We start from the raw sequence: 14,674 nt of genomic DNA on the forward strand, positions 1-14,674 counted from the left end.
GGTGGAAGGCAGCCTCTCCTCAAGTCGGTCTGTCGTTCCCAATTAGCCCATTATCTCATCTGTGCAGAGACTACCCGGGGAATTTCTGGGCCACCCAGGGAATTCACAACTAAGTGCACTGCGTGTGCACACAGACACAGCCCTGATACCCAAATACACTACAACTGTAATTATTAACTGTAGAACAAATTGGAATTTCATTCTTAAATCAGTTATAACATAAGCTCCATAGATTTTTTCATGATGGGTAACTATATGGTTTGGTAAAGAGTATGAATTTTTTCTACAAATTGAAAGGTAGTCTACATCTGGAATGTGTGCCAAAATAGACAATCTTCAGCTTGGAGGCCACTTTTCTTGAAAATTTTAAAACTCAGCTCCCTGATTTTCTGCAGAACAGAAGTTGCTATATACTTCATTTTAGATAACACCAAACCACAAAGCTTTCAATGAAAATGGTCTCAGAGACCCCTGGAATAGTGACTGAAATTATTCTTTCAGTTTTACAGGTCTTCACAACTGAGTAACATTGGTGAAACTGATTTGGGAGCTCTGTGTTTCCCATTCATATGGGGGAAGGCTGATATGAAGCTGCCACCACTTGAACTTCTGGCACCCCTGTGGGCAACCACCCAAGTTGGCAGAAGTTGAAAACACTAATATGTTTTCATAAAACAGGGGCGTTTTTTGGCAGAAATCTACTTTGCCACAAAGGCCTCGATCAGGCCTACTAGCAAAGAAAGTGAGGCAGGTTTTCAATTTTGTGAACAATTAGGCTCAAATCACTTCCTAATGAGAAGATAGCTTCATTGACCTTACCAAAAAGGAACTTCTGAAAATGTTTTCTGATTTGCTTTATCTTTTGTAGCTCTTCTTTTCTGTTATGCTGATTCTTGCCCATTGGCACCCTGATCAGAATTAGCTACTAGCAGAATCTAAGCATAGACGTGGTGGTATGCAAATCAGTCCTCATCAAAAACAGTATCCTGAAGGCAGCTTATGAGCTAAAAGCATCTGTACTGCTGTGCTTGTGAAACCAAACAGACTTTCTTACCAGCTCAACAAATAAGAATTCACCATGTTGCTCTTGACCATTTTAGTTTGCTAAAATAGATATTTTACTGCTCTTTATTGCTGACCCGAGAAGATACATTGTTTTAGCACAGTAAAGAAATAAGCTAGCAAATGAAGAAATGTAGAGGATCACTGAGAAAAAGGTGTAGGCAAAAGGCACTATAAATACTTGCTGAGACCTGGGACTTCTGATTCTATAGTCTTAACTTTTCCCTGTACAGTACTCTGTTTTCTTGCTGCTGTACAACACCTGGTTGTGCATCTTACTGTGGTGTGCTCTTAGGTCTTTTGGCCAAAGCCGTTTCTGTGTCTAGTGTAACACTTCGAGCTAGATATTACAAGACTTTTAAATGGAAACCTACAAATGAAAAATACCTTATTTTAAAATTATTTGATGGAACTTTTGAAATCCTTCTTGCATTATTAGTAGGTGTTGACAACCAATATTTTTCAGTGAAGATAAAATTATTAAAGGAAAAGACTTAGAAATTTGGGACTAGATGTCAGACCTTTTTGTCCTAGCAATCTTACTCCAGGGAGACCTTATAGCAGCCTTCCAGTACCTAAAGGGGACCTACAGGAAAGATGGGGAGGGACTTTTTATCAGGGAGTGTAGTGATAGGGCGAGGGGTAATGTTTTAAACTGGAAGAGGGTAGATTTAGATTAGATATTAGGGAAGAAATTCTTTACTGTGAGGGTGGTGAGACACTGGAACAGGCTGCTCAGAGAAGCTGTGGAGGCCCCATCCCTGGAAGTGTCCAAGGCCAGGCTGGATGGGGCTTTGAGCAACCTGGTCTAGTGGAAATTGTCCCTGCCCATGGCAGGGGGGTTGGGACTAGATGATCTATAAGGTCCCTTCCAACTCTATGATTCTTATAAGCTTGCTGTTGGTTTCCTGTTTCTCCTGATAGAACAAAGAGGAAATGTTTGTGACTCATCGAAGGAATGAAGGACGATGGTCTTCTAGAAAACAGTTAATTGTTCACACCAGGGTTATTTGTTTGTTGTTTTTTTTAAGGCAAAAATGTATGTTCTGTTTAGTTTAAACTAGAATAGCAAATATTGTTCTGTAGAAAGTACAAGTGGTCAGGATTACATGGAGTCATTGCAGTGCGAAGTGTTGTTTGGTATCCTAAATGATAATTTCTGTGAAACAAAATTTCTTGGTTTTCTTTTCTAATAAATTCTGTGATCCCTGTCTGTAATTTATACCTCAATTTAGTTGCAAGCTTTGTGCCACATAAAAGTGCTTTTTAGCCCAGAATTGTTCCATTATGTTAACTTTCTCAGTCACCACATTTATTTTACACATTATAGTCTTAAAAATACCATAAAGAAAATATCACTAGTATTTCAAAACAACTTATACAAGTTGATTCACTCTTTTACTTCTCTTCTGTGTAGGAAGTTTAGAAGTCATCTCCATTGTAAAACCAAATTATTCTTAAGATATGGGAGTTTTGAGTGTTTTATTATCTAAAGAGAAATGAAATAAGAATTTTCCTGTGTCCAGTATAAATGTTTCTGGTCACATCATGGCTCAGCACTTTCTTGGCTGTAAACAGCAAATGCTTTTGCACAGGAAATAGATTGTATTTTCACGTTTAAGAAATTGTATTGGTGAAGTAATGATGCTTCTGTGATATCTCATGATAACTGATCCGTCTGTTTGTAACAAGTCTGCTATGTCTGAAAAAAAAACATCATTCTCACCTCCCTGGAAAACCTAATTTTCTGAAAAATGTCAATGTAGAGAAGTATTAAATACCTGTTCTCATTGAAAATAAGGTTAAATACACATGCCTTGGGCTAATCTACTGGCTGTCTTTGTGGTAGCAGTGGTAACAGTAATTTTATTAAAGGTATTAAAGCCTCTGAAATGGCTAAGTTATGTATTGTGCTTTTGCTATATGGGCATTTCCAATGTCCGTGGCAGCCAATTCAGATTTTTTTTTCTCAAAATACACAATAGTATCTGCAGGATGATGGTGCTAAAGAATCTGAGCACCATGAGTGGACTAATCTCTTGCTTCTCTAAGGACTTGGCTTTGAATCTGTTTAGCCGATTGTTAGTTTGAATTTCTGAATTTTATGCTGTTATGTATAGATTCCTGAATGTGTGTCCTTTTATATGGGAAACAGTCTGCAGACCATACTAATCAGAGATACAGACTAAATCCGTCAGATTTCAAATAACACAGGCAAATAAAGAACTTAATAGGTAGTCTGAGCGGTGGAAGTCAGGGATTCCACTGGGTCCATTGTGTGTCTGGCCTGCAGAAGAAATTATTTGCATGCAGGGAGCTTCAGTGCCTATAACAATACAATAAAATCAAACTGCCATTATAAAATGTTTTAAACTAACTTGATCAGGAAATTTCAATGAAAAAGTATTTCACAGAAGTTCTGACTTAGAAGCTTTATAGCAGTTGCAGAATAATCACTCCTTGAATGAAAACTTGGTCATGCTCTTTATACTAATTTATCATTGTAACAACTGTTGAAACACCTTTAAAAATTGTTTTGGAAGTAATGTTTATTTTATTAATAAATTGCATAATGCTTATGTAGGAAGTCAGTTAATTTTAATTTGTATGTCTATTAAAATATATGCTATTGCCTGAAATTTTAGTATGCTGGTATGATCAATATAGATGTAGTCTGTAGTTTGTTTTTGAAAGTGAAATGAAATTTATTTTTAAAAACTTCTGAGATTGGAAATCATTAAAAGAATACAATGCCAAGATCTCAAAGGACAATAAGCACACTTTCAGCAACATTTAAGCTATATTTGCTTTTACTTACCTGCCAAGAGCTATGGTCCACCCCCATGGGTTCTATGCTATGTCTCTCAGAGGCATAATATCATTCACACTTTAAGCACTAGAAGTAATATAGTTGCTGTCTGTGTTTTGGTGTTTGCAATGCCAAAGGTTCAGCAGAAATATAGAAAATTCAGGGCATGAATGGACGTCTTGATTGGTAAATGTTTTTCTTTGCATCTCCTATGATTTTTTTTTTTTCATTTCTTAATTCTACAGATGGATTGCATTAATATTTTGGGATCTCAGTTTATTAGATATATTTTGCTAAGAAGGCATTTTAGTTCACCTTTGACATGCATAAAACCTTATATCTATACGTACATAAAAGGCAAATTACATCTCCCTTATATTCCACTGAAGTTTTAATAGAGCTAAAATCCTTCAAGAATTGTTTTAAAACTGCATGGTGTTATTTAGAGCCAGTGCTTTTTGGTCTGTAAGTTAGTAAGTTTATATTTAAATAATATATATGTGTATGTTTTCTCTCCCTTAGTAACTCCATAGTTGCCAAGGCTGCAATGCCCCATGAATTTACTTTCGGGTTGGAAAGCTCTTTTCTCTTGGCTGGCTTTTTCCTGCCTGTGGTAGGACAATACAACTTAGGCATGTTTTGATGAAATAGCTTTGGGGTATGGTGGATCCCCAGGTAGAAGTGTACCTAGAAACGTCTGAGATCAGCCAGCCAAATGTCCTCTTGATAGAAAAAGGAGTCAGAAGACTGTGACTTCTGCAGATTATTTCCTGAGTAGCTCACAAAGACAAGAAATGATCAGGGGCAGTTATCTATGGTGGACTGGATGTGCAGTTCGCCATGCTTATGGTGACTTAGCAATTGTTTCATTGTATAGCCGTTTTGCCTGTGTGCTTTCCTTCCTGTGTCCTTCCATCCCTTGTTGTCTCTTGGTAATAAACAAACTGAGATTCAATTTGGGAAGCCTCACATTAACTTTTCTTTAAACAATGTAAAATGTTTAGACACACAAAAGCAAAGAGAAATACAAAAAAGAAATTGGAGTTGGCAGCAGAAGAATTTACGTGAATACTGCAAAAATAGCCTCTATGCCTTCTCAACTAAATCTGCAAAATAGGCTTCCTGAAGAGTTGGGCTAACTATCCTTTATGTCCACATCTAAAATTATGCATTCAAAACTTGGCTAAATTATCTAAGAGATGACAAACACAATGAGGAATGAGAAACAAAAATTGGGGCACCTAAAGTATTTATTCATGTTTCAGAGGTAACAAAGGGGAAAAACACATTGATTGCCTAATACTGCAATGGCAGAAGCTGTGACAGAGAAGAAAGGGTTGAGGTGGTTTTACAAAAGTATGAATGACTGTAGGACTACAGGGGTAGAGCCTGCCCCTTTGTATTTAGTTTTGCTAGCCCATCACAAATTCTGTGGCATGTGAAAGACTTAGGCTTCTGCTCTGTCAGCCCATTATATTGCAGTCCTTACTCCTACTTTTTTATCTAGTCTAAATTTAAAGGTCTCAAGGGATCAGGGCTTTCACTGTTTCCCTTAGATTATTACACAATCTAATAGATCTGACTTTCGTGGGAAATTTCACTGGTATGTAGCGGAAATTTTCTCTTTCTTAATTTAATTCCATTAGTCCCATCTACCGTACCCTCTGATACTGCATGAGGCTACTAAGTCTTCTTTCTGCTTGGTGTTCAGATTCATAGAATATAAGTACATAATAATGGCCATTTCTCTTCATCATCATTTAGTCAGTCCTGTTTGTTTCTTATAATCTTCCACCATTTTCACTTTTAAACATATTTTGATTGGTCTTCGCTAAACTCCCACCAGTTTGTCTTGTCATAAATATGCTTGATCCTCCCAGGCAAAATGTAGTTTCAGATCAAGTGAGAAGCGGTGAATGCCTATCAGTGATTGGAAGGCAAAATCATTCCTGGGGTTGCTCTAATTGTCTCATTACTAAACATTTTGAACTCGGAGTGTTCAGTTATTATTATGTTTAAATAAATGATAAACTTGCACAAAGAAATTGTCTGAGCAGTCAAACCATCTTACATCTGATCTACATCTACAGTGGCACAATGCCAGCATGAGAGGATGATTATGGGATTTCAATAGTGAGATTCCCAGATCAGTTTTATGTCAATTTTAAAGGCATTTTAGATTATAATTTGATATTGTGAATCAACATAGACAGTGATATTGTTATTTTTGCCCATTTTTATCTGCCTATAGATGCCCGTAGAAGGAATTACCTCCAGAGACACCCAAGAAATTATTGTCTTTTAAAGCTTTCTCATTGTTGCAGGGGATAAAAGACCACATCTTCTTTCCACTAGCTATTCAATCTTAAATATCTACCAGCTCCTATTGGTTACAGAAGGAAATAATGTGTGGTTCATATAAGGAAAATGATGGTCATCTTGTATTATGCATTAGAGATTTTCTTAGCAGTTGGTGATAATTGACCCCTTGGCCATCATTGCTATAGGGAGAGTATGTTCTCACTCTCAGGAGAGAAGAAAAAGACCTTAATGGGTGCTGCAGCTTCAGAGGAGGATTAACCGTGTTCTCTTTAAAAAGCAAAGGGAGAATCCCTGCTATTGTGGTAAAAATCAGCCTTGACCATGGAGCTGCATAAAGCATTTCCATAGTTCTGTTTAGGAGGTGGAGTGTTACTCAGATAGAAGTACAGCTTAAAAGAAAAGAAGAAAATAAAAAATTCTTTGTAGTCACCTAGGTTTTATGGAAAGCATGAACAAAGGAGACATTGACCGTAACGATTTCACATGTAACATTTAATTCCCAGGAAAACACATCCTAGTGACTTCTAATCCTAAATAGCCTTTATATCCCTGATAAAAAATGTGAGGCTATATTAAATATGGTATTTCCCAATTGTTAAAAAGTTAAATAGTTTGATGATATATTTATAGATGTAATGTGTGAAATGCAGTATTTCATAGAATATAGGATCTTTCTTCATGTACAAATTGCATACGAACATCCATTTTATATAACCATTGACCAATTACTTATGTATTTAGTATTATGTTGTTAGAATGCTAAACCATTTCCATTTTAATATAAAGGCAGCTTACATGGTAGTTATTTTTTTGATTTCCTGAATGTCATTGTTAGGTAGTGTTCAGGAGTATGAAAATACCACTATGTTATTACATGGCTTATTAGGTTATTAACTCAAGTATGTAAATACTAGGCAGTGACCAGACAGAGACTTTCTGTGTGGTCAGAAGTCCTCAAAAAAAACCCGAAAACAAACCCAAGCAAAACTCCCCAGACAGCTACCTTTTTTTTAACCAAAAGTTGAATTCAGTACTTGATATTTTGTTATTTTGTCATAGCAAGCTATTGGAAGGTAACTGTGCCAGGACCAACACAGTTGCAAAAGTAACTGTATATTAAGAATATAAGAATAAATTTTCAGGAACTGTTTTAAGTCATATTGCCTTTAAGACAAATGAAATGTGGTAATTTAAAAAAAAACCCAAATTTTCAAAATTATTTTACTTCTTGGCGATATATGTAGCATATATTTAATAAATGTGACACACATTTGTTGCTCCGTTTTCTTAGAACTTTACTCTGTCTTGAAACTGTCTCCCTATCTTGCTGATAATATTTGTGGGAGTTTGATTTTCCTTCCAGGATTGTCTCAGTCAAAGAATCTAATTTCTTTTCTACCAGAAACTATTCCCATCACTCTAAATTTCACAATTGAATTATATCTGTCACAGTGAGTGTTGTAATTAGAAGTGTTATGTTCATAGTCAAAATACACACCTAAATATGTACCTAAATATAGAAGCCCACATTTTAGTAATATTGTGATTTTCTCCAGAAATGCAAATGACTATTAGGAAATTTTAAATTAAGCTTTCTGTTTCAAATTCTAAAATCATAGGTCACTTAGATAATTTTAATTGTCTGTACCATTGCTCTAAAAAATAAATGCCCAGAAACAGTGATATTTTTGTCAAAGATCTTTAAACACATTGAAAATGAACTTCAAGGAAATTAGGTCTCAGCAATACCCTAGTACACCACACAAGCTCATAGTATGTTTGACTGACAAAATATTCCTTTTGATACAGTATCTTAATCTGGCAATAGGTGTAAACTGCTGTGTTATTTAAACTAGTCTGTATTAATGTGTACATTGTAGGTTCATGTGATACCTGGTTGCTTATTTGTGTGTCAGAGGCACGAAGTACACTGGAAATCATTAGTTGGACACATGACTTAAAAAACATACATGCTTATACAAAGTCTGTGTGCCTCTGGAAACAAAAATATTTAGTAGCTGACTATCCTTACTGCAGATACGAGTAGGTCAAGACCTGGGTTGTGTTTTACCAAATTACAAGGATTTTCTAAGAACAGGGGGTTGTAAAACAGTGAAAGATTGCATATCAGAACTTGATAGGTACATACTGTAGGGTACCTACTCAATAGAAGTTTCCTAAATTTAACTATCTACAGCCATAAAATAAATCCTCAGGGGAATTTCAAATAAATATTATTTCAAATAATTTTTCTCATCCACAGTTTTACAGAGAAAGAAGCTGAGAGGGAGAGATTATCTATGCTGGAAAAAGGGTCTCTTATTTTTACTGTGTTCAGAGCCCCATATAGATCAGGAGGTGTTGCTTTTTTCTCTATGGAGGCTCTGCAGTATTGTTGTCCGATGGATCAATCAGTTTCCTAAATGTCGGGGGACAGCTTCATTTTGTGAAGGCTGGGCTCCTCTGCCCCATGCAGTCAACAGAAGATAGCACTCCTGGGGCTTTGCACTTACACTTTTGGAGCCTTTATTCCTGTTTATTTATAGTTCTGTAGCTTTAATGAAAGCATGATTCCTGCCTCACTTTTCCTTTCTTGCTAAATAAGAGCAGTTGATATTTATATATAGGCGCATGGTGACTGGGAGAAGTGCAGAGAACTTCATAAGGAAATTTCAGTTGTTGCAGCTTGTAAACTACATTATATACACTGTAGTGCTAGGGATGACATTAATGTGTTGTTTAAAAAGATGCTGTCAGGCCAATGCACATGCATTTTCCATAATGTATATGTGCTCATGTGTGATATTTAGACTGCTCCATAGCTGCAAATGTGTCTGGAAAAATGGCTTTGATTAATTGACTTCCCTCCTCTTCTCCTTTCCTCTCTTCAGATGCAAAGGTTCTATTCATTATCAGGGAAGATCAGAGGAGGAGGGGAGCAGAGTACCTGGGTCACACGCTGTTAGAGTTACAATTTTCCAAATGCCATAACTAAACAGTAGGGAATGGGAAATATCCAGGATGGGAGAGGATCTCTGTGTTTGAAGGCCCCCCTTCATTCCAAATATTTGGTCTCGTTTTATCTTTAGCTGTGCAAATTTGCATCTCTCCGTTGTATAAACAAGTAATATTTGTTACATCTTCAACTCTGCCTTTTTTCCTGTGCCACGTTTTCAGCCCAGCAGGTCTGAGGAGCCACGAGCACTGATGCCCTGATTGAGGGCTATTCTTTCCAGTGTTCCTTGTCCATTTGTTCTTTTTTCTTAGGAAATTACCACGTGTAAGAAATTATATATATGTATATAATTCTAAAGCCAAAACTCATACTTCACTACATCAGCTGACAATTTCCTTCACTTCTGTTTGTATTTATACTTGTATGACTGGTTCCGTCTTTTTGATGCCTCTGTGCTGATAAGAGTTTATTTCTGCTAAATTTCATGTATGTTCACGGTATTTGTGCCATGTATAATTTATCCATAAAATCAGAATTTTGCACAAGGAGAATATTTCTAGTCAAAACCCAAAAGTTTGGCACCATCTTTATTCATCATATTTTGCTTCTTCAGTTTAACATTATTACTGGTTAATAGGTGCACCTGAAAATCAAGCTGTATTGTAGTATCTGGTGCGTTATGTTAAATGAATCTTTTCTAGGACAGCAAGTCTCCTTTTTTTTTTTTCCTAATGAAGAAGAATACCTCATCTTTTCCAATTTTCCTATCAAACACATCCACATCATCTCGAGACACTGCCACATCCAGCTGCATCTATACTCAACTTCAATTATATGAAATTACACAACCTACTCTCAGGTCCTTTAGGTTCTCTTTTGCTGTGTGAGGCACATGCATAGTGCATTTCCTGTGAAGTGCATGATTACAAACTATTCAGTACAAGCCTGTTTTAAGTAAACAGTAAATTAAATATTGTCAGTGCTTGTTCAGACGTGCTCTTACGAAGGAAAAAGAACTTCTAGATTTGGGTTCATAAAGCTCTAGATTTAAGAAAGGGCCAGACATAAACTAGGCATCCTTTTTCCCTTTGAACTTCTCTTGGCTGACCCAGTTGTTCAGCAGCTGGTACAAAACAATATATTCAGATGCCCATACAAGGAAAATTGGGCTAGACAAAATGCTGAAGGTAGCAAAATTCCTGTTTATTGCTCTCAATTTGAACGGAGAATTCTGAAAAACATTCTGTCACTAACTGTCAGGTACTGCTGCCTGAAAGACTGTTAAGAGTCTGTCTGAGCAACATGCCTCTTTCAACCATGACAAATACAGTAAAAGAACATCATTTTATTACATATCTGGCAATATTATTTTCTGCTATGCCAATCAGCCTGACTACAGGAGTTAGGAAAGAAAGGAAATGGTCGCTTCTCTAAGAAATGAGGGCTTTTGAGTATTTTGTGGTGTCTGCTACTTCGGTACTAGCATGGTCACTAGCATTTGGAGAAGTATAAATAAGTTTCATAAAAATCAGAAGCTACAAATGTGCACTTGCAAAGTCTCCTTTCATCTCTGCCAGTTAACTCATTCCCAAGAGAACTCAAAACTCTTTTCTTCCAAGGGGTCAAATATTGTTTTCTTGCATTCTGTAGAGATTTCAAAGAGAACAAGAGTTGCATGTGTGTGTTCAGAACTGCACATGATTTATGATTAAATACAGCAAGTACCCCTTTATTGTATTTTGTTTCTCTTTCTTACACGCAAGTTTGAGTGAGAAGCTCTGACAAATAATTCACAAATTTATCCAGGTTATCAGTGGTGTATGAAATGGCGTAACATGTAGTAGATCATGTTTCCAGTTCTCTCTCAATTACTAGATTTTAATGCCATTTGCAAAAATAAAAAATAAATTAAAAAAGAAGCTGTTAAAGCAGAGATCCTTTATGAACTAGTAAAAATATTAGTGCAGAAAAAGATGAAAAATACTTGCTTTGCAAATTAAGAATGCAAAGATCTAAAGCAGTCTGATTTGTTCTTTGAAAACGGATACGAGTTAACTCAGAAACAATATTAATAGATTTGTATAAGTGCACATAAGGCCGATATATTCAATGCTGTAATTTTTTTATGGTTTCATAAATAGTGCTATCACCAACATTTCAAAGAAATCTGAAAGAAACAGAGCTCATATGTGGTGGCATAAATTTAGTGTATTTTATAGAACACTGTTACTCCAGATATAGCCTACGGGTTGTGACTTTTCATAAAACCTAATGAATTTCTAGATTTGTCAGCTGTTTCAACACAGATGCACTTTGCTGATCTAATGGAAACATTTTGAGCCCAGATCCAAAATATCAATAGCTTTTAGTATCACAAATTAGTTTGGCTATTGGGTAAATGGGGATGTGGTTCTTAATAAAAAGCAGCAAGTAATTTTGTACGTGTGTTTTATGATAACTGCCTCTCCAATGTCTGAGGTTTTTTCTCTCTCTTTTTTTCTTTTCTTTTTTTGCAGACTTTTAAGTTGAATGTAGATAGCCACTGTGCTTTAAAAGAAGCAGTGGTAGAAGAAGGACGTCAACTTCTTGAGCTTATTGTATCTCACAAATCAGGTAAATCCTTCTGAAATATTGCAAGTCTTTATGTCTCCAGACTATTAAAGAATGAAGAAGCATTGCTGTAAATTACTGCATATATTCACTTCCTTATGTATTATTAATATTTACATTATCAGATTGACCTTCAAGATTTATAAATGTTTCATATACTGCATACAATGCAGTGATACTTATAAAATGAAATACTGCCTGCAAATAGTCTGTTCATTTTATTTTGGTCTTGCTGCTCAGCTGAGTTGCAATTGAAATCACATCACTGAAAACTTCACACTGACACATTCTTTGATGTAGGTGCAATGGAAATAACATTAAGATAATGAATTAGGATTTCAAATATATAAGTATTTTTACATACTCTGCATGGGTAATTGCATTGGTAAAGCTTTATTTTGCCACTTAAACTAATTCTTACATTGATTTTAATATATTTATGAGGAATAGATTAAAATTAAAATACCTTTTTCCTTTGGTGAGGCTTGTTTTTTTCTGCAGAGGCCTTAAACCGAGAGAAGGGGGAGAGAGATACTGATTTCTCTTTCTCTATCCCCACCACCCCCTATATTTTTAGATGTTTGCGTGACTTGTATGGTAATAGGGTTTTAATCAGCATATACTGCTACGGAATGCCATCTTAATTTTGGCCTACTTAGCATGCTTTTCATCCAGGTTGAAGTTAGCCTTTGGTCTACTGTTTTCTGATCATGTTACACATTGTGCCTCTATTGTTCCATAGCATCAGACAGATCTGTGTAATGTGAAAGCGATAGGAAATTACGGACTTCTATACCTTTTCGGAACTATACATAGAAGCTATGGCAGAGAAGGGTAGTGCATGTCATCATATACTTAGAAAATGGTAATGTTTAAACTACAGAAAATGTTTACAGGAGTTGGAGGTAAGAAAAATGTATTTGGAATATTTTGAAATCTTTTGAGATAAAGACTAGATATTAGAGGGTGAGATTACCATTGCATTCCCTACTGCATAGAAATCACGGTTTATGTGGGATTTTCCTTTTCTTGAAATTGTCAGGTGAAACGTAATAAAATTTAACATTATGGCTAAAAAAATGTTTTGACCCCATAGCATTGCTTTACAGTGTGAACAGTAATGCTTGGATTTATTGATGAGAGAACACATTAAAATTCTTGTTGCATTTATTCTTTTCAATATCCTGCTAATTCTTTGAATAAATAATATTTAAAGATGCGGTTGAGTTTACAGCTTTTACTTTTTTCCCCTTCGTTTTGGAGAAGGACTGAAGGACATGCTGCAGATGATTGCAAGTCAATGGAAGGAACTACAGAGGCAAATCAAACGGCAACACAGCTGGATTCTTAGGGCTCTGGATATCATCAAAGCAGAGATACTGGCTACTGATGTGTCTGCAGAGAACGAGGAAGGGACTGGGAGCCCTAAGGTAAGTGGCTTGAAGTTTGCCTTATTTCCTCTTATTTCCGTCTTCTTTTGAACTAGACACCACTGAAGTTATCTTTCCACCCTAAGGCTTTTCATTTCTACTGGGTAAACTTTTTTTTTTACAAACAAAATGAAATGCCTTGCTCTGAAACAATAAAAATTCTTAGAGCTTTCAAGTTTTCCAGGAAGACCTGTCTCATTGTGTGTAGAGGGGCATGAGGGGGAACATAAAACATTTAGTAAACAAAACATAAAGCATCTTTAACATGAATAATCAGAATGGTTTTAAATTGTTTTGTTGCAACTATAAATCACTATAATCAGTGCAATCACTCAGCTCTGACATCCATTAGCCGCTTGGTTACAGCAAATTAACAAAGAAGAGAGAAAGTGATTCATTATCTCATTCCTGTTAATGACTATCAGATGCATTGCTTAATTAGGGGATGGCCATTGTAGTGGGAAGAAGGTCATATGCCTTTTCACAAATCTTTTTGCTCTGAGTTTAAGTCTTCCATAATAGTGCCTGTGTTGAATAAGAGTACTTTAGGAATAAGGTATTGACAGCCATCAACATTTTGTGGGTATTAATTATTAAAGAGGGCTATAGTACTTTCCAGTTGCCAAACTTAATATTTGTAAGAGCATTTTAAATGCAAAACATGCTTATTCAAATTGGTGCAAGCAGTGTAGGGGCACTACACACAGTAGAAACTTCTGGCATAGGGTCTATGACCTTTCATTACTATCAGTAGTAAGGAAGGGTGCTTGGGAGAGGATGCATTGGAAAGTGTTGATTTCTCCAATGCATTCGAAGCAAAGAATATGCAGCAGAGCAATCCAGTGACTCTTAACATCTTGGCGTGCAGGAGGCTGAAATTTACAGAAAAATTCAAGATTCCTGTTTGTAGGAATGCTGTGCTGAGTAGATTTTCAGGTTCTGATGCCAGACAATTCTTTGCATTGATATTCAGTGCTTCCTAGTGAGTAGTTTGTAGAGTGAGTCTTGGCTGGGATTATGTGAAAAGTTCTGGTGTTTTCTTACCATAATTCTACATAGCAAGGATGATCTTAGAGATAGCGGAGCAAGAACCAAGGATAACAATGAAACAAAAATACAGGAAAAGACTTATATGCAGGGTACACAATTTGAACTGATATCGCTTATCACTTGCATGGTGGAAAATGCTCCTGTGCCACATACCTCTTGCTTTAGGAAGCAGACGGTGGAGCAACACTTGGTTTCATAGTTAGGTCTGTTAAAGTAAACAGACTAGCTCAAAGTTAAGTTCCTACCCCGCCAATAAAATGATCCTATATCTGTGAACAGTTTAACTCATCCATGACCAAAAATCTTAATCAAAGTTATTACATAAAAAGTGTTCTCAAATCCAGCTTGATTTTGCTATGAAAATGGAATCCCTGGCTTGGAATAATTATATTCAAATATTTCTTTGAAAAGGGAGAAATGAAGGCATGGTTTACG

General features: G+C 36.0%; 1 protein-coding gene across 1 annotated transcript in view; it reads left to right on the forward strand.

Annotated features, from left to right (window-relative positions):
- Positions 1-14,674, forward strand: part of AKAP6 (A-kinase anchoring protein 6) — a 229,355-nt gene that overhangs the window by 71,411 nt on the left and 143,270 nt on the right. Inside the window, exons 5-6 of the mRNA XM_074148618.1 lie at positions 11,666-11,762; positions 13,023-13,189. Of these exons, the coding sequence (XP_074004719.1) occupies positions 11,666-11,762; positions 13,023-13,189 (264 nt within the window). The remainder of the gene's footprint in view (positions 1-11,665; positions 11,763-13,022; positions 13,190-14,674) is intronic.

This window comes from Numenius arquata, chromosome 6 (genome assembly GCF_964106895.1).
Source record: "Numenius arquata chromosome 6, bNumArq3.hap1.1, whole genome shotgun sequence".
Taxonomy (NCBI): Eukaryota; Metazoa; Chordata; class Aves; order Charadriiformes; family Scolopacidae; genus Numenius; species Numenius arquata.